General features: G+C 53.5%; 1 protein-coding gene across 1 annotated transcript; it reads left to right on the forward strand.

Moving 5' to 3' along the window:
- On the forward strand, positions 1 to 27,636 carry LOC144949018 (uncharacterized). The gene is made up of 21 exons (XM_078878802.1): positions 1 to 82; positions 1,912 to 2,020; positions 4,275 to 4,395; positions 7,219 to 7,280; positions 7,995 to 8,064; positions 10,213 to 11,467; positions 11,771 to 12,051; positions 12,190 to 12,345; positions 12,400 to 12,510; positions 12,652 to 13,052; positions 14,723 to 14,826; positions 17,168 to 17,275; positions 17,713 to 17,789; positions 18,393 to 18,512; positions 18,675 to 18,850; positions 19,572 to 19,674; positions 21,446 to 21,607; positions 22,662 to 22,740; positions 24,794 to 24,893; positions 25,376 to 25,584; positions 27,481 to 27,636. The coding sequence occupies exons 1-21, from the start codon at positions 67 to 69 to the stop codon at positions 27,627 to 27,629; spliced, it is 3,969 nt and encodes a 1,322-aa protein (XP_078734928.1). The 5' UTR covers positions 1 to 66; the 3' UTR covers positions 27,630 to 27,636.

Below are 27,636 nucleotides of genomic sequence, written 5' to 3' on the forward strand. Positions count from 1 at the left end.
TCCCTCTGTCCGTGTCTCTGTGTTTGTGTGTCTCACCCTGTGTGTGCGTCTCGTCTCCGCGTCTCCATGTCTACACGCCGAGGTGAGACATTGTTACGCAGCCAGAGCCACTCACGAGATGTAGATGTTTGATGTTGATGTTGTTGACGAGGTTGATGATGTTTGCGTCCACGTCTCGTCAGAGCTAATTCCGGGCCGTCATCATCGTCAACATCATACGCAGCATTACCATCTTGACTGGCTAACATCATTATCACCATCTTCACTGGCTAACATCATCATTGCCTTGTTCACTGACTACCATCATCATCACCATCTTCACTGGCTAACATCATCATTGCCTTGTTCACTGACTAACATCATCATCACCATCTTCACTGGCTAACATCATCATCACCATCTTCACTGGCTAACATCATCATTACAATCTCCACTGGCTAACATTATCATTGTCATCTTCACTGGCTAACATCATCATTGTAATCTTCACTGGCTAACATCATCATTACCATCTTCACTGGCTAACATCATCATTGTCATCTTCACTGGCTAACATCATCATCACCATCTTCACTGGTTAACATCATCATTACCATCTTCACTGGCTAACATCATCATCACCATCTTCACTGGCTAACATCATCATCACCATCTTCACTGGCTAACATCATCATTACCATCTTCACTGGCTAACATCATCATTACCATCTTCACTGGCTAACATCATCATCTTCACTGGCTAACATCATCATTACCATCTTCACTGGCTAACATCATCATCACCATCTTCACTGGCTAACATCATCATCGCCATCTTCACTGGCTAACATCATCATCACCATCTTCACTGGCTAACATCATCATCACCATCTTCACTGGCTAACATCATCATCACCATCTTCACTGGCTAACATCATCATTACCATCTTCACTGGCTAACATCATCATTACCATCTTCACTGGCTAACATCAACATCACCATCTTCACTGGCTAACATCATCATCACCATCTTCACTGGCTAACATCATCATCACCATCTTCACTGGCTAACATCATCATCACCATCTTCACTGGCTAACATCATCATTACCATCTTCACTGGCTAACATCATCATTGCCATCTTCACTGGCTAACATCATCATTGTCATCTTCACTGGCTAACATCATCATTGCCTTGTTCACTGGCTAACATCATCATCACCATCTTCACTGGCTAACATCATCATCACCATCTTCACTGGCTAACATCATCATCACCATTTTCACTGGCTAACATCATCATTACCATCTTCACTGGCTAACATCATCATCACCATCTTCACTGGCTAACATCATCATCACCATCTTCACTGGCTAACATCATCATCACCATCTTCACTGGCTAACATCATCATCACCATCTTCACTGGCTAACATCATCATCACCATCTTCACTGGCTAACATCATCATCACCATCTTCACTGGCTAACATCATCATCGCCATCTTCACTGGCTAACATCATCATCACCATCTTCACTGACTAACATCATCATCACCATCTTCACTGGCTAACATCATCATTACCATGTTGACTGGCTAATAACATCAACATCAGCCGTATTACCATAAGTACTGGGTAATAACATCATCATCATCAGCACAACACACGACCGCATTTCTCCCCAGTGACGATGTCGGGCGGAAACGCAGACGTTGTCATCCGCGCTGTGGATGATGGTGGTTGTTGTTGTGGTGGTGGTGGTGGTGATGGTGGGTGATGGTAGTGGCAGTGGTAAATGGTGTTTATCTCAGTGGTGATGGTGGCCTATTCAGAAGAGGACAACCATTGTTAGCTTCTCAACAAAGTGGTGATCGTTTTATCGAGTCAGCCCCCAATACCAGGATTCTGTGGTTCCCCCCCCTCGCAGGTTCAGCGATGCTCGACCTGAGCTTCCTGTCGGAAGAGGAGCGGGCGGTCATCCTGGAGGTGCTCCATCGCGACGCGGAGCTCAGGAAACGGGAGGAGGAGAGGGTCCGGTGAGTAACTCCGTCGTCGGTGCCGGCCGTGATCTATCCACTGCTGAATGCAACCTTCTTCAGCTTTTGGTCCACCTTCCCTGTCGGCGCCTCGTGTTTCCTGCGTCCATATCCCAGCGAACGTTATGCCGACGTCGGAGTAACGTTGCCGCGCTCACTGGGAGAAGTCGCCACGTGGGACGACTCTGCGCGGATAATTCAAAACCCTCTTGGTTAGGCCCGTTGGCAGGTCACCAATGTAATTCCGAGCAGCGGCGACGTTTTGATAGGAATAAAACTGCGTTAATCATTACAGAAATGTATTGCGCGAGAGGGGAAATTAATGCGCGCGAGAGAGAGCGAGTTCACGGGGAAGGTGAGAGACAGAGTTCATTGGGGAAGGTGAGAGACAGAGTTCATGGGGAACGGTCAGTGAGAGTTCATGGGGGAAGGTGAGAAAGAGAGAGAATTCATAGAAGGTGAGAGAGAGAGAGAGTTCATGGGGAAAGGTGAAAGATGGAGAGAGAGTTCACGGGGAAGGTCTTCTTCTTCGTGTCTCCTGTCCAACCGAAATCATCTTTTCCCAATATTCTGCACAGGCCACCGCTCCTGGTGTTGGCATTGCCAAATCTTGACAGGTGCATTGTGGGTGCTGCAGCGCATCTCAGGAGATGATCCACGGTTTGCATCTCCTGACAAGTGCACATTGTTCGCTTGCGATGAGCCCCCCCCCCCCCCCCCCATGATTTCATGAGAGAGTTGCATCTTGCCGAAACCCAGTCTCAGTCTGTGTAGGCTCTGCCATGTGAGCCATTCGGAATTGGAGCCAGGGGCGAGGTTGATGTTTCCCATTCTTTTTGTCAGAGGGAAGTTCGAGCAGATTCCGGTGATGTGGTGTCAGTGGTACGGTGGACCACAAGAAGCTGTTTCTCGATATGACAGACAACGACGGTGGTGGTGGTGCTGGCCAATGACCACGTAGCGGATGACGATTGTACCCCTCCACCATTTGCCGGTCGTGGTCACCTGCTACCCTCCTGCTGATGCTAGGGGGCGCTGTGCCAGATAGTTGCCAGATAGGCAGGGAACCAGGGGTGGCTCTCGGGCACCCTGACACGATTCTGCACGTGTCGTTTAGGGCGGTGTAGACACGTTTACTGTGGGTTGAGCGTCCCTAGGTGGAGCATGCATATCCAGACACAGAGAAACAAAGTGCTAATGCGGTGTTGTGTAGAGTGGATAGATGTGCTCCCCACTTGGAATTTTTGCAAGCTTTCGCATAATGTTGTTTCGCGTGTTGACCTTGGCTTTGGTGTTTAAAGTGTGCCTTTTGTCGCTGAGTATACGATCCAGTGTTTACCCCGAGGTACACTGCGTGACGGGGAAGGTGAGAGAGAGTGTTCACGGGGAAGGTGAGAGAGATAGAGAGAGAGTCCACAGCCACTTAGTAAGGTTTGTCACATCAACAAAATGTAACCGTTGCCAACAACCTTTACAATTCAAGCACCATGCTTCGCCAGTGATTATGTAATGCGGGCGTAAACGGCCTCGCGGATATGACGTCACGGGGGGGAGGAGTTAGGTCACGTGAGAGAGAGGGGTGAGGTCTTAAGGGAGAGATACCGGAAGAGACGGGAGAGTGTTGGGGACAGAGACACAGTGAGGCCACGCAGGGTGGAGGTTGGAGAGTGGCGAGATCGCCACACACACAGTAAGACTCACGGAGGAACGGGGAGCAGCGGTGGAGCTGCAGTGAGAGCAGCCGGAGGGCCGCACCAGGGACCTGCAGCGGAGCTGCAGGAGCGCAAAAGGCTACGGGAGCGAAGGCAGCTGTGGAGCTGCCAAGCGGGGAGGCTCTGAGCGAGGGCCGTGTGGGACAAGTGTAAGGAACCCAAATAAAGGACAACGGAGACAGACCCAGTGATCGAGTCCTTTATTACAATTACAACAACCACTAGCTTCGTCAGGCGATTTGCCAGAATGTTTAAATGGAGCAAGATGATGGCATCACTGTGTGCCGATCGGGTGCGAAGATTGGAGGCGGACGGGGGTTAATGTAATGATATAAATTGGTCCATAATAGAGGTTTTTTGGGTTAGATCGCGTAAATATAAATGCGTCTGTTAAACCCGCCACCACCCGGCACAGCCAATTAGTAATTGTTTGTTACCTAAACAGAACTTACCAATTCGTTCCTAGTACAGCACTCTCGGTGCTAAATTTGTGTTGCTGCTGCCGCTGCTGCTGCCACTTGCCACTGCTACCGCTGCTGCAGGCAACAGCAGGGGCGGCTTGCCAGCTGGAAGGAGCGATGGAAGGTGAGTGGCGACTGGTTCAACGTCACCAAGTCCCGGCACCACCCCCTCGACCAGACGCCCTCCACGGACCTCGTCCAGGTCTCTCTGCAGCACGACGACACCAAAGTCGCCACCGCCACTGCCGCCGCCGCCTCCTCCTCCGCCTCCTCCGCCGCCTCCTCCGCCACCGCCACTGCCGCCGCCGCCTCCTCCTCCGCCTCCTCCGCCGCCTCCTCCGCCACCGCCACCGCCACTGCCACCGCCACTGCCGCCGCCGCCTCCTCCGCCTCCTCCGCCTCCTCCGCCGCCTCCTCCGCCTCCTCCGCCGCCTCCTCACCCGGTGAGAGAGTGTGGACTGCAAGGGGGGGGCCCGCACATTTTCACCTTTTGGCTAAAAATCGGTGGTGGTGGGGGGGGGGGAGAGAGGGGATCGGGGGGTTGTCGAGGGAACGCAATCATGTGCGTGTGTGCGCGCATGTGTGTGTGCGTGTGTGCGCGCATGTGTGGGTGCGTGTGTGCGCGCATGTGTGGGTGCGTGTGTGTGCGCGCGTGTGTGTGTGCACGTGTGCGTGTGTATGTGCGCGCATATGTGTGCGTGTGCGTGTGTGTGTGCATGTGTGCGCATATGCATTGGTGTGTGCGTGTGTCCAGCAAAAACAACCTCCGACCTCCTCACGGTGCCGGATGGCAATGCTGTGGTGGGCAGTGCCATGGGAGGAGGGCCAATTTAGATTGACCGTTCCCTTCATGACATTTGTAACCACCACAGAGGCCAAATGGGGGCTCTGGATGGGTGCGAGGGGCTGGTAACCCCTCCACCTTCAATTAATTACCACAAAACCACGTATAAAATATCTACTTAATAAGCTAGTGCCGGAGGCCCTGGGGGACAGGCGTCTATGACGTTTCCTGGCCAAATCCCTTTTGGCGGAGCCAGGAGATTGAATTTTTACCCTTGTACCAGTTAAAAGGGTAAAAACCTACTATTATATTTTGCCACTGGTAAAAGAGATCTCATAGAACAAAAAGTCATTTCGGATGGCCACGTGGAATGTTCGAACACTCACTGTGGAGTAGAGGCTGCCACTCCTCTGTCGGGAGCTGGACCGGTACCGCCTGGATTTCTGTGCTATTCAGGAGGTCTGGTCGACCGGCTCTGGCTCCTGCCACCATGAGGGGTGGACAGTCCTCTACTCGGGGCAGGAGACTGCCAAACAACAGTGTGTGGCTCTTCTTCTGAACAAAAGAATGAAGGGGGAAGTTGGAGCGTGGCGGTGAAGTGTGGGAAGCGGTAAGCCCCAGACTACTTTGGGCTCGCCTTCCCATCAACCGGAGGCGAGGAATGGTGGTCGTGGTTACTTATGCCCCCACCAAAGACGAACATCCGTGAAGGGGATACAGGCAAGGCCGATGAGTCAGGTGGCTTCTATGGCCTCCTGTCACAGGTGCTAGCTAAAGTGGCCCCTCGGGATAGAGTCATCTTGTTGGGCGACTTAAATGCCTGAGTTGGTCATGATGCTGGCACCTGGGCCGGAGTAATTGGAAGACATGGGTCAGATCAGCTCAATAACAACAGTAGGAGGCTGCTAAATTTTTGTGCAGCCAATGGGCTTATAATTACCAACACTCTGTTCTGGCATCGGCACATCCACACAACATCATGGATGCATGCCGGGTCCAACCAAGAACATCTACTGGACTACGTAGTGATGGAACAGCGGATGTGGGCCCATGTCCTTGATACCAGGACCTACTGTGGAGCTGATCTGCCCACTGTGACCATCGACTTGTCATCTGTAAGATGCGCCTGCCATTCTTTAACTCTGGTGGTGGGTGTACACCCAGGACCCCATTCAAACCCAAGGTGACCTGGTGTCAGCTAGCTGATGAAAGTTGCAAGCGAAAATGTAATCATCGCTTGCGGCTGGGGTTGGCATCGTCCCCCACTCCTCCAGATGTCGAGGGGAAATGGGCGAGGTTTAGGACTGTGACTCATGCAGCTGCAATGGCTGCTTTGGGTACATGGTCCAGACCTCCCGAGATACCTTGGCTGATGGAGGTGTTCAGGATGGCTGAAAAAATTTGAAAGGCCTACTCTCATCATCAGAACCAATTGGTGATGGGGCAGTTGTGGAGTGAGTGAAGAGTTACCCATACCTGGGCAGTGTGCTCATCACCAGCTCCGGTTTGACAGCAGAGGTCTCACTCCGAATCAGTCGAGCGCCATTATCTTTTCATTGGTTGCGTAACACGATGTGGAAGCTTACCTGGTCTGTAGCTCCGCACGAAGCTGCAGGTTTTCTCGGCCACGGTCATTTCCTACCTTCTCTATGCTTGCGAAACGTGGACTCCCCTAATGGAACATCTTCGCCAGTTAGAAACATTTAGGTTGGCCTGCCTATGATCCTTCCTGGGTTTAACCAGGCTGGATTGTGTGAGGAGCTCACAAATCCTTGAAAGATCTGGACAAAGTCCCATCGGTGAGCTCCTCTGGCAGGCAAGGCTGCGTTGGCTGGGTCATGTCGCCTGCATGTTGTTGTGCGCGTGTGTGTGCACGCGTGTGTGCGTGCGCGCGCGTGTGTGTGTGCGTGCGTGTGCCCCCCTCCTCACCCCCCCACTACACTACCACTTGTGGGAGACCGGTAGTGTAGTAGTGGCTAGCGCGCTGCGCTATGAACCCAGTGACCCGAGTTTGATTCCCGCTCATGGCAAACACCGGTGACGATTGTCTGAACCGGTCATGGGCCTCCCCTAGCTCGACTGCCTCAAACGAGTGCCTGGCCGCGGTGTGTAAAAACATCGCCACTTGGAAGACAAAGGCGGTCGGGCCTGGTGCTGGCACTTGCCCCAACAGTCTGTTAAGGCAACACGGGGGATCTTTGCCTTGTGTGTGTGTGTGCGCGTGCCCCCTCGTGTCCCCAGGAGGACCCCAGCGTCGTGGAGACGGAGCGGCGGTCGGTGACGTTCCCCGGCACAGGAAGCCGGTTCCTCGCAAGGCTGCCGATGAACCGTAAGCTCCCGGCCCAATCATAGAGATCCATTGTAATTAATGACTACATTAACCCCCCCCCACCCTGTTCTTACCACCTGATTGGCTCACAAGTGACGACATCACATTTATCCCCCAACAATATTTAAGGCCTGAAACAAAGGAGGAGGATTTCTCCACAACTCTGGCAGTCGCCCGATGATGCTGGTGGTTGTGGTTGTTGTAATTACCGGCGAAACGTCACGGTACTCAAAGTGTAAATGTTGTAAAGGGTTTACTCTCAAACACAACAACTGATTAGTGCTGAACTAGTAACGAATCGGCATGTTTTGTTTGCTTGGCAAACCTCACTAATTGGCGGTGGTGGCGGGTTTAACGACACATTTATATTTTATGCAACCTAACCGAAAAAAAACATCTCATGGATAATATTGGTCGTGAAAGCCTCCTACTACTACTACTAAACTTGGCGCTTGCGTTGTTGTCTCGTCGGTAGCCGCGGTGGTGGTGTCACGGCCTCCGCTCCGCACCGGTTGTCAACCGGCGAGCAACTCGCTCGGCCTCACCAGGGTCATGCAAGCTAGGCGGAGCTGAACCTGGGTGGTCGTGCACCGGGCTGGTGGCCAGAATGGAACGCATAGGATTGCAGCATGGCTACGTGTGTGTGCATGCACACGTGTGCGACGAGCTGTGCTGCGTTTCCCAACAGATCCATCGCGACAAAAACAAAGCGGGACGCGGGGCATCCCATCATCGTGAGCGATCCCATTGCCGTGCAGGTAAACGCTTGGCGACACGTGACGATGCGTGACGACACGTGACAATGTGTCACGATATGTGGTAACACGTGATGACGTGTGGCGACGTGTGATGACGGGTGACGATGTGTGACAATGTGTGGCGACGTGTGGTGACGTGTGATGACGTGTGACGATGTGTGGCGACGTGTGACAATGCATGAAAACGCGTGATGACACGTGACGATGCGTGACGATACGTGGTGACATGTGACGACGCGTAGCAAAGCGCGTGATGGCGACACGTGACGGAAACGCGTGACAGCGACGCGTGGCGAAGCGCGTCTGTGCTCCGGTGGCCACAGCGTTACGACGTTACACACGTCCCCTCTCACAACACCAACAGCCGTTTGCTGCCAAGTGGCGGTGACATCACCGCAATGCTTTTGTGGACAAGTCGCTTTTAAAAGAGAGCTACAATAGCTTAGTGAGTGTGGGGCCTTACATGGTAAAATGAAAAAAATGCTTTTTTATTCATCACACTAGCAGGAAGTACCCGGCGTTGCCCGGGTCTTAAAAATATTTCAAAGCTCCTCTTAAAAATGTAACAGCAGTGCGTACTGACTGTGGTGGTACTTGCTATGATTACAGCAGTGCATACTGTGGTGGTACCTGCTTTCACTGCAGCAGTGCATACTGTGGTGGTACCTGCTATGATGACAGCAGTGCATACTGTGGTGGTACTTGCTATGATTACAGCAGTGCATACTGTGGTGGTACCTGCTATGATGACAGCAGTGCATACTGTGATGGTACCTGCTATGATTACAGCAGTGCATACTGTGGTGGTAGCTGCTATGATTACAGCAGTGCATACCGACTGTGGTGGTACCTGCTATCACTACAGTAGTACATGCTGACTCTATGGCAGTATTTATCGACTCTATAGCACAAAGTACTCACTTGACAGAGTGGTGTGGTGAGGCCTAGTTCGGTGCAGAGCCTCAGGCCTCGCCTAGATTGTCCAGCTGGCCGAGGTGGCACCTTGGCGGGCTGGGCTGCTACCCCTGACAGTAATATCTACGGCCTATAGTGGTAGCATCTAGCGACTGTATAGTAGTAATAACTGTACGCATCTGGGTGGGGGGGACATCACACAGTTAAGAATTTACGTGAGCGTTTATATCATTTTAACGCAAAAGAAAAAGTCCCCCTCACTCCCACCGAAGGCGTGCGACTTGGTATGGGCCATCTCCCCCACCAAAGGCGTGTGAGTTGGTATGGTCGTGCATACGTCATAAGTAATAAAATAATATTTTAGCGCAAAAAAATCGCACTAAATCGCTAATTAAACTAATTGAAAGTTGACGGGTGTGAAAAAGGAATAGCGCTTGCTGACCGGGGGACTTATGGCGTGGTGCCTGGCTATTTTTTTTCACAAACCCCACCGTTGGAGAGCCAAGCGAGCGACCACAAACAAACCCACAAACTCAATTTTTTTTCCTTTTATATATATATATATTGGGGTGAGGAGGTGAGGTGATGAGGTGGGGTGATGGTGACGAGGTGTGGGGAGCGATCGGAGGAACTTGGCAGGGGGAAGGCTGCTGGTAGAGAGGAGCAACACGGAGTCCGTGCAGAAAACAGGTTCCCTGAACAGACGGAAATAATGGAGGGAGGATGCCCCCAGGGCACCTGTTGACGAGGCGAGGTGAGAGTAGGGCAAGAGGGGGGGGGGAGGAGGTTTTTTGGGAGAATTAAATTTGATAATGAGCAAGTAACATTCCGGTGATCATGCCACGTTGGCCGCACGTCACCGAGAAAAGTGTGCTGGCAACCGCGGCCGATGGCGGGAGGGACACGTACGCGGCCACAGAACCGGCGTGGAGCGGAGGTATCTCGTCGGCTTGAGGGCGAGCTACACCTGGGCAGGGCCGAATCATCGGAAGCGATGGTGGTTTTTTCGTCCGCTCCAGAGATGGAGTGGCGGAATCAGCTCGTATAGCGTTGAGAGGCCTTCATCTAGCAGTGGATGTGCAAATGCAAATTATCGCCTTCGCATATCTTCATTTGCCTTCCCGACCCCGTCGATGTGTCAGACGAGTAACGGGGCCGCCGGTCGGTTGAGCAACAATGACCTTGAGGTTGGTCTGTCCTGCATGTGTGGTGACTGCGACGTCTGGCTTGTAGATGAGAAGCAATCCGTTTGACGGAATCGGAGCGTCCAGTTTCTCGGAAGATGACGCCGGCGAGGTCCCTCCACGCGAGACCAGGCCGCGCTTGTCTCCGCCACCATCACGGCCTTCGTCAGAAGCATCCAGGACGTCGGCACCATCACCGCGGGCCGCCACCGCCGCCGCCGCCAAACTTCCAGAGAGCAACGACGGGAAGACTCCGCAAAAACATCGGACAGGGGCGAGCCGCAAAGAGGGAGAAAATATTCAGCCGAGTCGACCACCTTCTGGCGGACAGCTTCCTGTCAGAGACAAACATCCACCGCTCGCACAGGCGGCAGCAAAGTCGGAGGCGCTCAAGAAACGCGAAACTGGTCGGGGCGAATCGTCGCCCGGTCGCTCCGATGAACGAGGCTCTACCGCCGCCTCTGATCCTTCAGCAAATGCCGTAGGCGACGGAGGCGGCGACTCCGAGCGCAATCGCCCGCGAGCCGCCAGTAAGCCATCGGCGGATCGCGAGGATGCCGACGTGGGGACCGTCGCCCCCAGCGTTCCCACGCGCCGGGAATGCGGGAAGTCTCCCCATGAAGCTGCGGGAACTTCCTTAAGTCGTGGGGGTTTGAAGGAGGAGGAGGAGGGTGGCCACTCGCCAGCAGAGCCGGCGTTACCAGATCTGCGCCACCGCGAGAAAACCAGACAAGCATCGAGCGAGAGGCATCGATCCTCTCCGAGACAACAGCAAGACCACTCTCGCTCGGACGAGCCTTGCCGCGTCGAAAGCAAAACGCGTGCGGAAGATATAGTCGGACGTCCTGACGAAGACGACGCCGCACATCGGTTCCCCGATGCGACGCCCCATTTGAACAAATCTCTGCCGTCGCCGCCCGGCGGCAGAATGGACGACGCTGACGCCGTCGCGCTGCCGAAACCGGCGGCCCCGGTGCCGCGGCCTCGTCGGCCTCGCGATGAAGCGTCGGGAGGAGACGTCTCCAGCAGTCAACTGAGACCACCACCGGCGGCGGCGGAGGCGACAGGGAGTGGAGAGCCCGATGGCACAGACGACGGCCGAGTGGAGGGCGTGACGCGACCCCGGGTCGACTGTCATCGAGAGGTGCGTAAAGTGCGGGCGGCGGCGGAGGAGGATGAACATCGCTCCAAGGCTCCGCAGGCGGCGCCAAAAGGTGGCGTCATCGGTGTTTCGCTGGCGCGGCAGAGGGACGGAGATTATTACAATGGGGAAACGAAACACGCAAACGATAGGCGTCGGGAAGGTGGGTCACGTTGGGCTTCCACCGCTGACGAAGCGGTGGAAGAAGAAGGAAATGGGGAAAATTATCCGAAAGAAATGCAGGTGGTGGTGGCCGATGATGATGATTATTCCAGAAAGTATCCAAGAAAGGAGCCTTTGAAAGCAGAACGAAAATCCAAACTGCCGGCACGAGGTGATTCCAGGGGAATAAAGGAGAGCGAGACAACGACTGAGATCATGGATTCTAAAGCAAAATCATCGCAGTCCCATGCCAAGACGCTTGAAGAAAAAGGCGACTTGAGGGTTGAGGCGATATCACCTGCAGTCGAGTACGAAGTGGAGCACAGGTCACGCCACAGCAATGATGACGCGCATCCGGCCAGTGACGCGCGTCCGGCCAACGATGCGCGCCCGGCCAGCGTGAGCATCCGGAGCGATGCCTTTGGTGGGAATTCTCCTTCCGGCTCCCTGAGGGAGGGCGCGCTCGGGCAAGACGGGGAGCCGGTCGTTCGGAACGTTAAACGTAGGACAGCGGCGGCGGCTCCGGCTCCGCTCGTGCCAAAGATGATTTCCAAAAACGTCGAATCTCTCCTAGACAAGGTGGAAGTGATGATGGCGAAAGCGATTCTGGACGCGCCGAGCATCGGGAGCGGGAATTCTCCAAAAGGCAAGCGTGCCATGTCTCCAGACGAGAGAGGAGATTTTGTCTCGGAGGAGGAGGTGGAGTTGGAGGTGGAGTTGGAGGAGGAGGTGGAGGAGGTGAAGAAGGAGGTGAAGAAGGAGGTGAAGAAGGAGGTGAAGAAGGAGGTGAAGAAGGAGGTGAAGAAGGAGGTGAAGAAGGAGGTGAAGAAGGAGGTGAAGAAGGAGGTGAAGAAGGAGGTGAAGAAGAAGGTGGATGAGGTGGAGGAGGAATTGGAGCAGGAGGTGGTGGAGGGGGTGGATGGGGTGGAGGAGGAGGAGGAGGAGGAGGTGAAGAAGGAGGTGAAGAAGGAGGTGAAGAAGGAGGTGAAGAAGGAGGTGAAGAAGGAGGTGAAGAAGGAGGTGAAGAAGAAGGTGGAGGAGGAAGTGAAGAAAGAGGTGGAGGTGGAGGTGGTGGAGGAGGTGGAGGAGGTAGAGGAGGTAGAGGAGGTAGAGAAGGTAGAGGAGGAGGTGGAGGAGGTGGAGGAGGTGGAGGAGGTGGAGGAGGTGGAGGAGGTAGAGGAGGAGGTGGAGGAGGAGGTGGATGTTACGGTGAGGGGCGGCGGCGCGACGAAGACGAGCGATGCAGCGAGGAGCACCGTCTCGCGGCAGGCCCACGACCCTCGTCGAGCACCCTCACCAGGCGGCAGCGTTGAGGAGCGTGATGCGACAATTGATGCTCGGGGGAAGAGATCAGAACGACGTGACGACGTCGAGGTCGCCCGTTACGACCGAGACGGCGGCGGCGATCACGACGATAGCGGCGGCGATCACGATGGTGGCCGTGATCACGACGATGGTGGCCGTGATCACGATGGTGGCCGTAATCACGATGGTGGCCGTGATCACGGCGATCGCCGCCGTCGTGTGCCGGAAATCACGGTGAGCAACGCCAAGGAGACTCCTCCGCAGGCTTCTCCTGCGTCCAGGTAAAGAGCGGCCACGTTGAGACTCATGGACACCGACAGCGCCCGTCACCACTCCGCTGCCACCAACGCCACCGCCGCTGCTGCTGCTGTTGTCACTGCTGCTGGTGTTGTTGCTGTTGTCACTGCTGCCGCCGCTGGTGCCGCCGCTGCTGCTCACATCAACCACATTGAGGCAGTGCTATCGCTTGTCCCCGATTGATCTCATTTGCAGCCCCTCTATAGCCAATTGGTGGATATTCCACATTCCTATTGTAGGATGTAGTTACTATGCCACTGATAATGTAGTTCCTATGCCACTGATAATGTAGTTACTACGTCACTGTTAATATAGTTACTATGCCACTGATAATATAGTTGCTATGCCACTGATAATCTAGTTACTACGTCACTGATAATGTAGTTACTACGCCACTGGTAATGTAGCTACTACGCCACTGATAATGTAGTCACTACACCACTGATAATGTAGTTACTCCACCACTGATAATGTAGTTACTACGCCACTGATAATGTCGTTACTATGCCACTGATAATGTCGTTACTATGCCACTGATAATGTAGTTACTACGTCGCTGATAATATAGTTACTATGCCACTGATAATATAGTTGCTATTCCACTGATAATCTAGTTACTACCTCACTGATAATGTAGTTACTACACCACTGATAATGTAGTTACTATGCCACTGATAATGTAGTTACTATGCCACTGATAATGTAGTTACTACGCCACTGATAATGTAGTTACTACGCCACTGATAATGTAGTTACTACACCACTGATAATGTAGTTACTACGCCACTGATAATGTAGTTACCACGCCACTGATAATGTAGTTACCACGTCACTGATAATGTAGTTACTACACCACTGATAATGTAGTTACTACACCACTGACAATGTAGTTACTACGCCACTGATAATGTAGTTACTACACCACTGATAATGTAGTTACTACACTGATGATTTCGTTACTACGCCACTGATAATGTAATTACTACGCCACTGATAATGTAGTTACTACACCACTGATAATGTAGTTACTACGCCACTGATAATGTAGTTACTACACCACTGATAATGTAGTTACTACTCCACTGATAATGTAGTTACTATGCCACTGATAATGTAGTTACTTCGCCACTGAAGATTTCATTACTACGCCACTGATAATGTAGTTACTATGCTACGAGTAATGTAATCACTACAACACTGATAATGTAGTTACGCCACTGATAATGTAGTTACTACACCACTGATAATGTAGCTACTACGCCACTGATAATGTAGTTACTACGCCACTGATAATGTAGCTACTACGCCACTGATAATGTAGTTACTACGCCACTGATAATGTAGCTACTACGCCACTGATAATGTAGTTACTACGCCACTGATAATGTAGTTATTACGCCACTGATAATGTAGCTACTACGCCACTGATAATGTAGCTACTACGCCACTGATAATGTAGTTACTACGCCACTGATAATGTAGTTACTACTCCACTGATAATGTAGTTACTACGCCACTGATAATGTAGTTACTACGCCACTGATAATGTAGCGACTATGCCACTGAGGATTTCGTTACGACGCTACTGGCGCAGCCCCCTCGCTCGTGCCGAGAGAAATGTGATGTTTTTTGAAGAAGTTGCCAACCACCACAGATTGCCTGGAGATGCGTCGGACAATGACGACGACCTGGCAGCGCCGGGGAGGCCGGGATGCATGCCGAGAGCGGGCACCCTGGACATTGGCAGCGCCGTCATGGGTGAGTGGACCGGTCGAGGTGTCCGGTGAGGCTGACCGAGCGAATGAGTCGGTGACTGGGGTAGCACCTTGGCGTGACTGGGGCGGCAGGGTGTCACCATGGTACTGAATGAATCTGTGATCGGGGCGGCAGGGTGGCATCATGGTATTGAATGTGTCGGTGACCGGCGCGGCACTGTGGCTTGATCGGGATGGCAATGTGGCACTGAATGAGACAATGACCCGGGTTTAAATCCCGGCACCATTCCTGTGTGGTACGTGCACGTTCTCCGCCAGTTCTCCGCCAGTTCTCCACCAGTTCTCCACCAGTTCTGCAGAGTGAGTGCGAGGGAGCCAAGTTTAACTCCCACGCTCATCTAACACCGGTGACAAATGTCTGATCCGGTCCTGCGCCTAGCCCGAGGTCGGACTCAGCCTGGTTCACCCACCCCCTCGTGTGCCGTGCCAGCAGGCTTCATAGGTGCTCACTATAACAGCACTTGTCCCAACAGTCTGTGAAAAGGACCGTTGAGTGTGGAGTTTGTATTTTCTTCCCCCTGTTCAGCATAGATTTTCCTCCGGATTCTCCAGTTTCATCCTATCACAAACCAAAAAAAACATCTCAAAACCATTTGACTAAACCATTTTACCAGGTAAGGCCCCATTGAGCTGTGTAGCTCGTTTTCAGAAGCGACCTGGCTATCACAAATGATAGCACAATGAAGCGGCTTATCACAAATTTATAGCAGTTAAACGCACGTTGAATCTAAATGGGGGGAAAGAGACCGTAAACTCCAAATCCAAAACAGGCGTCATGGTTGGGATCGAACCTACGACCTCCTGTATACCAGGCGAGGTAGTTAACATCTCCTAGCCACCGTGGAGCCCCAAACCACATCACAATGCCGAGAGATGATCTGCAAACTTGCTCAACTGGGATCGCACTAGCACAGCAGCAAACACCGCGCCTCCTGCTGTGAAAACCTCACAGGACATCTTGCTAATGACGAGTCTTTGAGACTGGCCGAGGCTTTGCCGGGCAGGGCGAGCGTCGGTAAGAAACAACGCTGCCGGCCGAAATAATCGTTGGCTTTGTTAGACGGAGTTAACGGAACGTCGTTATTACACCGCCCCCCTCCCCCCCCAAACATCGGCTGGGGCCCCGCGGAGTGTCCCGGTGTCTCCACGGAGGCCTTGTTGAGCTTTAGTATGTGTAGTGACATGGGAGGGGAGGGGCTGCTGGGGGCTCTGGGACCCTGGGTGGGCCAGACGCTTAAGCCTCTTGGCACCAGGCGTTGGGTTCCCGGGCGGGTCCAGACGCTTAAGCCCCTTGGCACCAGGCGTTGGGTTCTCAGACGCTTAATCCCCTTGGCGCCGCCAAAGGGGGGGGCTGTGTGTGCTCTGTGGGAGATCTGGGGGCGCACACGGCCCCACCCCTCGTTGGGGACTAGTTATAAAAGCGGAGCTCCCTGGACGATCGGGGCCAGTCGTAGCTCAAGACCCAAGACCCAAGACCAGCCATCTGAGGACCCTGGGACGATGTGAGAGCCAGTGGTGGGACTCTGGAACTCCCGACTCGACGACCTTGTGAGGGCGAGTTCCAGAGCGTAGCCAGAGTAGAGTATCTAGGCTGTGTACCTAGGCTGTAACAGAGTATCAGGACTGTTGGAGTGTTGTATTGTAATAAAGGAGTTACCTCTACAAGTGTCTCCGGAACCCGTTACATATGTACCGTGTATGTTGAACTTCTTTCGCACCGTATGTAGCCAACCGTGTTCATTGGAGGTGCGGGGGAAGGACAACAAACTATGGGTCTCTGTGTCTATGGGTCTCTGCTTGAGTCTATGGGTCTCTGCGTGAGTCTATGGGTCTGTTTATGTTTGTGTGTGTTGAACTTCTTTCGCACCATACGTAGCCAACCGTGCTAATCGGAGGTGCGCGGGAAGGACAACAAACTAAACAAAAAAAGCAGCTCTAAAGAAATGAGTTTGTAAATCTCGATGATTTAAAAGTGCATGGCCCTCAAGTGGCTTCCCAACATTCGGAAGGGAAGAGCGTTTCAGACGGCCACGGAAGCGCATCCGAAAGCGCTCGCGATGGTGGTCAGCCAAAAGCCGCCGCCGCTGTGAGTTTCTCGACGGCCGTTCACGCCGCCACTGTGTCCACTGCGCCGGCGTCTCGGTGGAGCCGAGAGCTTCCCGACGTGCACAATCCCGGATCGCGCAAGGCACCCTGTGGCTTCGTGGCCGTGCTCCGGCGGCGACCCCTATCAAGACGCGTCCGCTTGCCACAGCATGTGTTGAGTATCTGTGTGAGCTTAGCCTCGAGTTGACGCCGCGTCCGTTGTGTGCGTTATGCCGCAGGGAACGGCATGAGCCCCGTCGCGAGGATGCTCGCTCGGGCGAACAAGAGCAACACCAACAACAAGCAGCTGCTGACGCGTAGCGTGGAGGACCTGTCGGCCGCCACGGGTGAGCACGGCGCTCGGCACGCACACGATCAGCGCGGTTGGCTACGTGCGGTGCGAAAGAAGTTCAACGCGCATGCTCGCACACACACGCAGATACGTCGGCAGCCGTGCGAGGAACGTGGCCGTGCGCAAAACAGAGCGGAATGAAAGCTGAAACGCGATGCGCGGCCTTCATCCAGCAGTGGATTGACCATGGCCAACAATGACGATGACTGATGATGATGGCAGCGACGATGATGATGACGATCATGATGACTATGACAACGAAGACGATGATAATGATTGATAATGACGACGACAGCAACGATGATGATGATGACAGCGACAATGATGACAATGATGACGATGATAACGACGATGATGATGATTATGATAACGATGACGGCAGCGACGATGATGATGACGGTAATATAAGCGTCTCGTTATTTTGCATTTCAGGTAACGGCCAAGACCCGGAGCCTGCGGAATCGGTGAATTTGAGCCGATCTGTGCCAGATCTGTTGGCATCGGACGAGGTAAGACTCGTTGGGAACGGCTGAAACTTGTCTTCCCAAATGACAACTCGTGAACAAATGCCCAGCGTGCAATGTGGCAAACGAATATTGGGATGTGCTCAATGTAGCCGAGCGGTTCTTGCAGCAGCTACGTTAACCGCAAACCCCTACATCTGCTATCTGCTGTTATGCAGCGGCGGACGTCAGTGTCCTGGCAACGCCGTTGGAAAAGAGTCGGCAATCGTGCATCGGCATCTTGGTACTGGGTTGGACCCTGAGTGGCACGGGGGAGAGATCGTACGTCCGTCCATCTGTCCGTCTGTCCGAGTGAACAGCGAGATTTCTGCCTTGCCTGTGTAACTCCCAAAATGTCGCGTCACACCAGGTACTTTGCCACGGCGGCACACCGGTGTGATGTCACGGCGGTGTATGCCGGTCACGAAGCTCATGGACGAGACAACGCCACGCAGGTTTTAAACGACCGGACGCGCGCCGCTGGCCGCGATGACGGAGTGGCGGCCTAGCGGACGCCCCCCGCGGAGATGGAACGATGAAGATGGGAGGTGGCGACGGCGGCGTGGGGGAGGCTGATGGTGACGACGGTGATTGTGTGTTCGTTCCCAGAGTGAAAAGGACGACGAGACCGACTCCATGACGGAGAACTTCAACTTCCGACTTCACCGGAAGACCGGCAGCACCGTGACGAGCCACACCGTGTCCAGCTTCACGTCGTCGTCAGCGTCGGTGAGACGCACGGGGTGTGACGCGGGGCGTGAGGCGGGGCGTGAGGCGGGGCGTGAGGCGGGATCATCATCACACATCATTAACCGCAGCATAAAAATAACGAATTATAATTAATAAGGACGATGATGCTGAGATCGTGTGCGGTGCGCACGCGGTGTGCAGGTGAGCAGCAGCATGATGAGCCTGTACAGCGAGGCGGGCGACTTTGGGAGCGTGAGCGTGACGGGCGAGGTGGAGTTCTCGCTCTCCTATGAGGACCGCCGCGGCGAGCTGCTTGTCCACGTGAACCGCTGCCGTGGCCTTGCAGCCGCACACGGCAAGAAGAACCGCTCCGACCCGTGAGCACCAACACCACCACCTACGTCACCACCACCACCGCCACTGCCACCGCCACCACTGTCACAGCCACCACCACTACCGCCACCACTACCAACACTGTAACTGCCGCGCCCCGACCACTGCCACCACCGCCACTGCCACCACCGTCACCACGACCAAATGAGCAAAATCACAATAACGGTACTCATTGCTGAATAAAATAAACATTCACTTCATAGGAGCAGTGAATAAATATAATGATTACACCGTTAACCAAACACTGGCTGGGGCGGAGTGCCCTGGTGTTTTCATGGAGTCAGCGGGGCTACGGTCGTGTGGTTAATGTGAGCCATTCCACGGCATCCGGGGTGGTGGCTGAGTGGAGCAGTTCGCTTGTTCCACCAGAGTACACGTGGTTGTATTGGGGTAGCTGAGTGGAGCAGTCCACTTGTACCACCAGAGTACTCGTGGTTGTGTTGAGGTAGCTGAATGGAGCAGTTCGCTTGCTCCACCAGAGTACACGTGGTTGTGTTTAGGTAGCTGAATGGAGCAGTTCGCTTGCTCCACCAGAGTGCACGTGGTTGTATTGGGGTAGCTGAGTGGAGCAGTCCGCTTACTAGAATCACGTTTGGCTGGACCCTCGTGAAAACGAGTCTTGAGACTCGGCGAGACTGTGTGCCTGAGTAAGCCACAACAAGAGGAACAATGAGATGCCTCTTCCCTCTCCCCCCTTGCCAACAGCTACGTGAAGATTTACCTCCTGCCAGACAAATCGCGGCAGAGCAAACGCAAGACGATGGTGAAAAAGAAAACCCTGGAGCCCATGTACAGCGAAGTTCTGCGCGTGCGTAACCACCACCACCACCGCTTCCACCACCACCACAACAACCACCTCACCACCACCAACTCTACCACCACCACAAATTACCATATCCTCCAGATTATCCACATTTCTCCCCGTATTCTATAGTGAGAGTTTGGGATGTGTCTTATAATCGATAGCCATGTGCATGCGTGCATGCATGCCTGTGTGTGCATGTGTGTATGTGTCCGTGCGTGTGTGTGTGCGTGGAAACTGGGTTTAACCAGGCTGGATTGTGTGAGGAGCTTACAAATCCTTGAAAAATCTGGACACATTCCCATTCGTGAGCTCCTTCGGCAGGCAAGGCCTCCTTTGGCTGGGTCATGTTGCCCGCATGCCCAGGCACCACATGCCCAAGCAGCTTCTGTTTATCCGCATTGAGGGGGCTAAACAGGCACGATATAGAGTGATGTGGTACGGGAGGATGTGGAGCGGAGTGGACTTGCCGACGACTGGTTCCAGTGGTGTCAACATCGGCCTCTGTGGAGGAGGCTCGTGAAGGACGCTACTGGGCAGTTGGAGGCAGTCGCCCTCCAGCAACAACGGAGGGCAGAGGAGTGATGCTTACAACAACGAGCGGAGCACCGGGCGGATAAAATACAGCAAATTGGCACAGTACGGGGTACAGCTGGTACATCTACCGGTCATCTCAGTCAGGCAACCCATGGCACCTGGGTCTGTCCCGAAACCTTCTGTCAGCGAGCCTTCGACACTTCATGTGGCCTCAAAGTGCACCTGGCCTGGCACAGGTGCCGTGGTGACGTCAGTCACTTAGTAGCGGATATTGGTGTGCATGCGTGAGACCAGATTTGTGTGACTTTATTGACACCGTGCGTACGTTTCGGGGGTGGGGGGTGGTCTTACTTTGAGGCATTTTGTAATCTCGAGATTATGGGTGATGGTGGTTCTGCTGCTGCACTTGCCCTGTGATCCAGCACTGTCCATGCAGCAGTGAGGGTTGGTGGATCGCACGCAGATGGGTTGTGAAACTCCCTTCCCGTGTGCGTCGAGGAGGAGCTGTACCCCTGGTTCGCCAGGAGAAGGCGGCACAGCAAAAATGTGGACTCCACCTGCTCCGTCTGTATGGGATAGAGTGTTTCCCTCTCGCACGCCTGGGGTTTCTGTGGGTGCTTCGGTTTCCTCCCATATGAATTGGCCGATAACCCACTGCGTAGCTGCTGCTGCATCTTCGCTCGTCTATGGGTGGGTGTGTGAGTGAGTGAGTGAGTGAATGGGTGGGTGACTGAATGGGTGTGTGGGTGACTGAACGGGTGGGTGGGTGGGTGACTGAATGGGTGGGTGGGTGACTGAATGGGTGGGTGGGTGACTGAATGGGTGGGTGGGTGACTGAATGGGTGGGTGGGTGACTGAATGGGTGGGTGGGTGACTGAATGGGTGGGTGGGTGGGTGACTGAATGGGTGGGTGGGTGGGTGACTGAATGGGTGGGTGGGTGGGTGACTGAATGGGTGGGTGGGTGGGTGACTGAATGGGTGGGTGGGTGACTGAATGGGTGGGTGGGTGGGTGACTGAATGGGTGGGTGGGTGGGTGACTGAATGGGTGGGTAGGTGAGGTTCCTCCTCCTGGCGCCTCTGAGTCATACCCTCTCTCTCTACGAGAGTGAGCGGACACTGTGTGGCGGCGGCACAGCGTTACAAGTTGACATCGTCGTTGCTAAATGGGAGCTGGCAAGCAACGTAACCCTGCCGCTACCGCTGCTGCTGCCACTGCCACTGTGTGTGACCCCGCGCCAGTACAAGGTGGACAGAACGGAGCTGAGGAAGCGGGTGCTGAACTTGTCGGTGTGGCACAACGACACGTTCGGCAGGAACATCTTCCTGGGGGAGGTCAACCTCATCCTCAACAGCTGGGACTGGGCCAACCACGTCATGAACTGGTACACGCTGCAGCCAAAGGTGAGGCGTGGTGGCGCGGGTGTGTGCGTGCGTGCGTGCATGCGTGCGCCACCACGAGACATAAGCGGCCCTCCTGCTTTGTGTGCGCATTTCATCCTCTCCGTGGAATCTGGCTGACCACCGAACAAAGATGGTCACCGCATCGCAAGCACTTTCTGATGCGCTTCCGCGACCGTCTGGAACGCTCTACCTTCCCGATGTTAGAACTGCATTTTGTGTTTAGTTTATCATCCTTCCCCTCCCTGCACATCTCCAATTAGCACGGTTGGCTATGTACAGTGCGAAGGAAGTTCAACGTACATACACACCCACGTGCTATGGTAAAAGGTCGAGTCGGTGATGCCCTGCCATTCAAATGAGCCGCATCGAGGCATAGGTGTCCGTTTCCCGTTTACAACCCTGCTGCAGAGCCAGTGATGGAAATTCCACATTCCTATGGTGGGTGGGGACAACTACTGTTGATCTTCCTCGCCCTGGAGGGATGATGTGGGCTGAGTCAACCCACCCCCTCCTAACCAGGGTTTGTAAGATGAATATGTAGAGGGCATTTTGATGGTCGGCTCAGCCTCAACCGAGTACCTGGTAAAGTGTGTAAACATTGCCACTCGGGATACAAAGGCGGCCAGGCGTGGTGGTGCTGGCCACCCACCACTTTGTGTGGCGCGCCAGCCTTGTGAGTACGTATGTTGAACTTCTTTCGCGCCCTGCGTAGCCAACCGTACTCATCGGAGGTTTGGCCCTTCATGGGGGCTGCTCCCTCAACAGCACTTGCCCCAAACAGTCCGTTTTAGGCCGCATGGTGGATCTTTGCCTTCCTTCGATGATGACGGTGAGCAGAGCAAGAGGATTTTGGGTTAGATCGCGTAAAAAAAAAGTGTCGTTAAACCCACCACACACCCGACACAGCCAATTAGTGAGGGTTTCTCACGTTAACAAAACGTGCCGATTCGTTACGAGTGCAGCACTAAACCGGTATGTTTTGGAGAGTAAAACCCACTGCAACATTGACAAAGCCTACATGTTAAACAGAATGACGTTGCCTTGTCCGTTTCAGGACTTCACAAGCACAGAGCCGGCAGAGACCAGGGGCCAGATCCTCATTGGGCTCAAGTTCATTCCGGCAAATTCTATTGGTAAGCACTGAATCCGCGACCCGCACTGAAACCGCTCCGACGGGGAATCGACAGCAACACCACCAGGTGGCGGACGGCTCAGGCAGGCCTTCGTCCAGCAGTGGATAGATCATGGCTGATGACGATGACGACGACGACGATGATGATGACGCCTCTCCAGTGTTGCCGCTTGTTCGAAGTAGAGAGACCAAGTACTACGAAAGCACTTGCAAATGGCAACATCACTCCTCGCACTTTCCTGTTTTTTCGCCAGCCAAGCCCAGGCCTCCCGAAATACTGGAGCTGGCTTCTCATTATTGCTGGGGACGTCGAATTGAATCCAGGCCCCGTTTTTCCCTTGTGGCGTCTGCGGCAAGAACGTCAATGCAAATTCTATCCAATGCAACGTTTGTAAAGCTTGGTAACACAAACGCTGCAGTACTTTAGCCTGCATCCCCAGTTCAAATTCCAGCTGATTCTGCAAATATTGTACATCATCCACTCCAACAACTCCTACTTGCACAACCACACTCGCACCACCACCTCATCCATTGCAACCACCGTTTCAACCACAACAAAACGTCCACAACAAAAACGACCTAAAAATCCTTCAACTAAACATCAACGGCATCAACAACAAATCTCTTGAACTCAGCACCTTCCTACAACAAAACTCCATTAATATAGCCCCCATCCAAGAAACTAAATTAAAATCCACTTCTCGCCTGCCCAACTTTCAAAATTTCACTTTCCTCCGTCGAAACCGACCAATAGCTGGTGGCGGTCTCGCTTTCCTTATCCATAACAGCATTCAATTTGAAGAAATTAAAATCCAAATGCCTCCTTCTGATATCACCACAGAAGTTTTAAGCGTCCGTATAAAATCCCATCTAGGCCCACTCACTATAATCAACGTCTACATCCCACCGACCAGTTCTTGCCCTTGCAACTATATCAGTTCAATATAAATCGACTTTTACCAAACAACGACTCAATTGTTCTTCTTGGTTCTTTCGGTAAAGTCACGTAGAAGGGAAATAAAAATAAAACATAATAAAATAATTCTCACAACGTTTCGGCCACAACGCAAGCAGCCGTCCTCAGGTGAAGAACAGGTCTTAGAGTCGCGGCATCTGTTCTTCACCTGAGGACGGCTGCTTGCGTTGTGGCCGAAACATCGTGAGAATTATTTTATTATGTTTTATTTTTATAATTTTATTATTTCCCTTCTACGTGACTTTACCGAAAGAACCAAGAAGATGAATCCCTGCAGTCACAAAAGTTTTAAATCGAAATTTGACTCAATTGTTATTGGAGATTTCAATGCCCACAACAAACTTTGGCACTCTTCCCTTTCAAATGCACGTGGTGACCTCATTGCCGATATCTTGAACGGCTCCTCCTATGGGGTAATCAATAAAACGAATCAAACCAGAGTTCCGTCACCTGGCCCTTCGTCCTCACCGGATATCTCAATAGCGTCAGGAAACCTCCTTTCATCAATCGACTAGAAAGTCTTTACGGCCCTTAGGTCCGACCATCTACCTCTTGTGTTGACCCTCAATGCTGCCAAGCCTTCACAAAAACCACTTGTATTATAACTTTTAAAAAGCCAAATGGCCACTTTTTATTTCAGAATCAGAAGCATTATTCGCCGACAACATCAACCATATCCACACATCCGCACATAACTCTGAAAAGATTTTCAGAAACATCATCGCGACTACCACCAAGCACACCGTGTAACGGTCAGCAGAACTGCTTTCACTCCCATCTCACAGCGTGGCAGTCGAGACAACGGCGGCGAGTTTCTTAAATTCCCCCCTCTGCCCCAACGCCTTTGTCCACCCAGCAGTGTCAAAACAAATGGGTTAACTGCAGTTAGGTCGACAGGCAGCTCGCGTGTGATGAGGTAAAGTGTGGGTACTCCCATCTCTTCTTCCAATAAGGTGCTAACCAGCGTGGCAGACTAGGCCCAAAAAATATCCTCTGCTGGCCAGCAGAGGCACGAGCCGGGATAATTGCAGGGCCCTCCTGGCGCCTTGACTTTTAACTGTTCCTCCCTCGGCGACAGGTGGCCAGAGTCCACCCACGGGCGAGATCCACATCTGGATCAAGCAGGCCAACAACGTGCTGCCCCACCGAGCGCAGGGGGTCGACTCGTTCGTCAAGTGGTGAGTCCCGACACGCGACCGTGGGCAGCGGCCATGCACACGGCCGGTTAGTGCGCCGACATTACGCCCCCCCCCCCCCTCACACCCGCCCCAGCCCTCCGTCCCAGCCGTGTGTCCACACACAATTGTGCTGGATATTCTTAGCGTGTTTATCGCATCAAATGGCACACTTACTGCACATCCTAAGACGAGGGAAACCGGAGGACCAAAATAAAACCCATACAGATAGAAACAGATGACGATTCATTCGCTTGCTGTACCACCTTCTCCTGGTGAGCCAGGGGTCTGGGCATCTCCTAAGACCCTCACGGGGAGTTTCACGTCATTGGTGTGGTGATCTGGCAACCCCCTTGCCTCCCGACTTGCCGACCCAACGACGGCCGCGTATTTTTCACCTGTTGATTTTAAGCTTCGAATCTTCAACAACAACAAAAAGTTGAATTTACCCCAACATGCGCTCTTTCTCTCTTCCCGACGTTCAGCTACATCCTTCCGGACACGAGCCGGAAGAGCCGCCAGAAGACGCGGGTGATCCGCAAGTCGATAAACCCGGAGTACAACCACACGATGGTGTACGACGGCTTCCGCAACCAGGACGTGCTGCAGGCGTGCGTGGAGCTCACCGTCTGGGACCACGAGCGGTTCTCCACCAACCAGTTCCTGGGCGGCGTGCGGCTCGGCAACGGAACCGGTGAGCGCCGGGCCCGCCCTCCCGCCCGCACACCAATCCTTTTAGGGGGGGGGGGGGTCACGCTCGCAAAGAGCAATAATACAGTCGAAGGAACGAAACAGGGAGGACCTCTCAACAAATGTGGCTGTCGCCTGATGAAGCTAGTTGACTGGCGAAACGTCGTACTCGGATTATAAGTGTTGTGGCTTGGCTCTCCAACACACCGGTGTGCTGTACTAGTAACGACTTGGCACGTTCTGTTTACGTGACAAGCCTTACTAATTGGCTGTGTCCGGTGGTGGCGGGTTTAACAACACATTTATATACTTATATAAATCCGGCGCCCCCACCCAGCGAAGCCGCCAGATGAATCGACGATTGACCCTAGTAGTAATAATGTCCGCTTGTGACGCACTTGTTATGTATGTGTGTATGCTGAGCCTCTTCCGCACCGTGCGTAGGCAACCGTGCTATTTTGGAGGTGTGGGGGAAGGATCGACAAACTAAACGCAGAGAAGTTCTAAAGACATTCGTTTTACATCCTAGAGAGAGGGGGGGGGGACCACAGACGACTGGGAAGGTGGCAGCCACTCGGTGCCCAAGCTCTGCGGCCCTCTCTATAGAGGGTGCTTCAAAACAATGTTAACACTTATATGGGACTATCGTTTGTAATGGAAAAAGAACGGATAATAATGATACACTGTAACGTGATAACAAATGTCATGTTAATAGCTTAAAAAAGTCAATCTCCACTTGTTGGCCATCATTGTCAACACATTGCCTGGAATCTTCTCCAGGTGGTTTCCAGAGCCCGAAGGCACATTTCTCGTAGTATTGTTGCAAATTCTCAGAAGTGTTAAAAAAAATGTAAGCACCCTGTATATTAAGGTGCTTGAGGCCAAGTAAAGTAAATGGGAGGAAATCGGAGCGGCCCAGAGGAGCCATTTCATCCCACACAGACGCAACGTTTGCGCGATCCACCAACCCTCGCCTGCCTCCACAGCGCTGGGTGACAGGCGTGCGTAGCCAGCCGGTTACAGATGTTGGCGTCGCTCCACAAAGGGAGTCCACAAGGGCGCGGTAGAGCATGGGGTGCTCGCCTTACTTCGAGGGTGCGCTGCTGGAGAGAGGCCCCTTCCAAGGCTGCCTTCCTCCATCCTCTAGCTCTGTTCGCAGCTCGCTTTAAATACTCATCTCCACAATAGGTGCTGCCACACCTGGACCTACTCAAGAACTTACTGGGCCACCTAAATCAGTCGCCACCTGCTGTGAATGTTCTTCTCCCCCACCCAATCAACTCACCAACACAATAGACATCCATATCATCCGTAACACAGACGCAACGTTTGCGCAATCCACCAACCCTCGCTTGCCTCCACAGCGCTGGGTGACAGGCGTGCGTAGCCGCCACCAAGACGACTCTAGCCTCCTATGGTTGAAGTTTACAGTGTCCTGGGCGGATGCTAGGGTCGTTAGAATTGGTTTGTTTTGCAGAACCTGTAACCAGAGGAAGCGGTTTTGCCACACCCAGCAGACATGTCCAGCGCCAAACCTGACCCTGACAGGCTGGTCTGAGAACTGTGAAGGCCACAGCGGTGTCACGGTTAACACGCCGGACTTCGCCGGTTCAACTCCATCTCCTGACGCGGCAGTTGCCGCAAGGGCACGGGACTCCTAATTCCCCAGTGGGTACGTGGCAGCCGATCGGGCAGGTCGCGTGCTCTAGGCTGTAGTGTGGGGGTACTCTCGCGAGAGACGTCCGGCCGGCGTGGAAAGAGAGGAGTAGGCCTCTTGAGCGGGGCTGGGGCCTTTCCCTGTTCACCCGTGAGCCACCGATACCGATGGCTGCGTGGCCTACCGATGGCTGCACGATGACCGCGTGGTTGTGCGTTTGTCGCCTGTGCCGACGCTTGGCAGGCATGAGCTACGGGCAGCTCGTGGAGTGGATGGACTCGCGCGGGGAGGAGAAGCGCCTCTTCGAGGAGATGGTGTCTCGGCCCGGCGAGTGGGTGGAGGGCGTCCTTCCCCTGCGCACCAACATGGCCACCACCCAGGACTTGAAGTGATTCTCGG

This window comes from Lampetra fluviatilis, chromosome 52, assembly GCF_964198595.1.
Source record: "Lampetra fluviatilis chromosome 52, kcLamFluv1.1, whole genome shotgun sequence".
Classification (NCBI taxonomy): Eukaryota; Metazoa; Chordata; class Hyperoartia; order Petromyzontiformes; family Petromyzontidae; genus Lampetra; species Lampetra fluviatilis.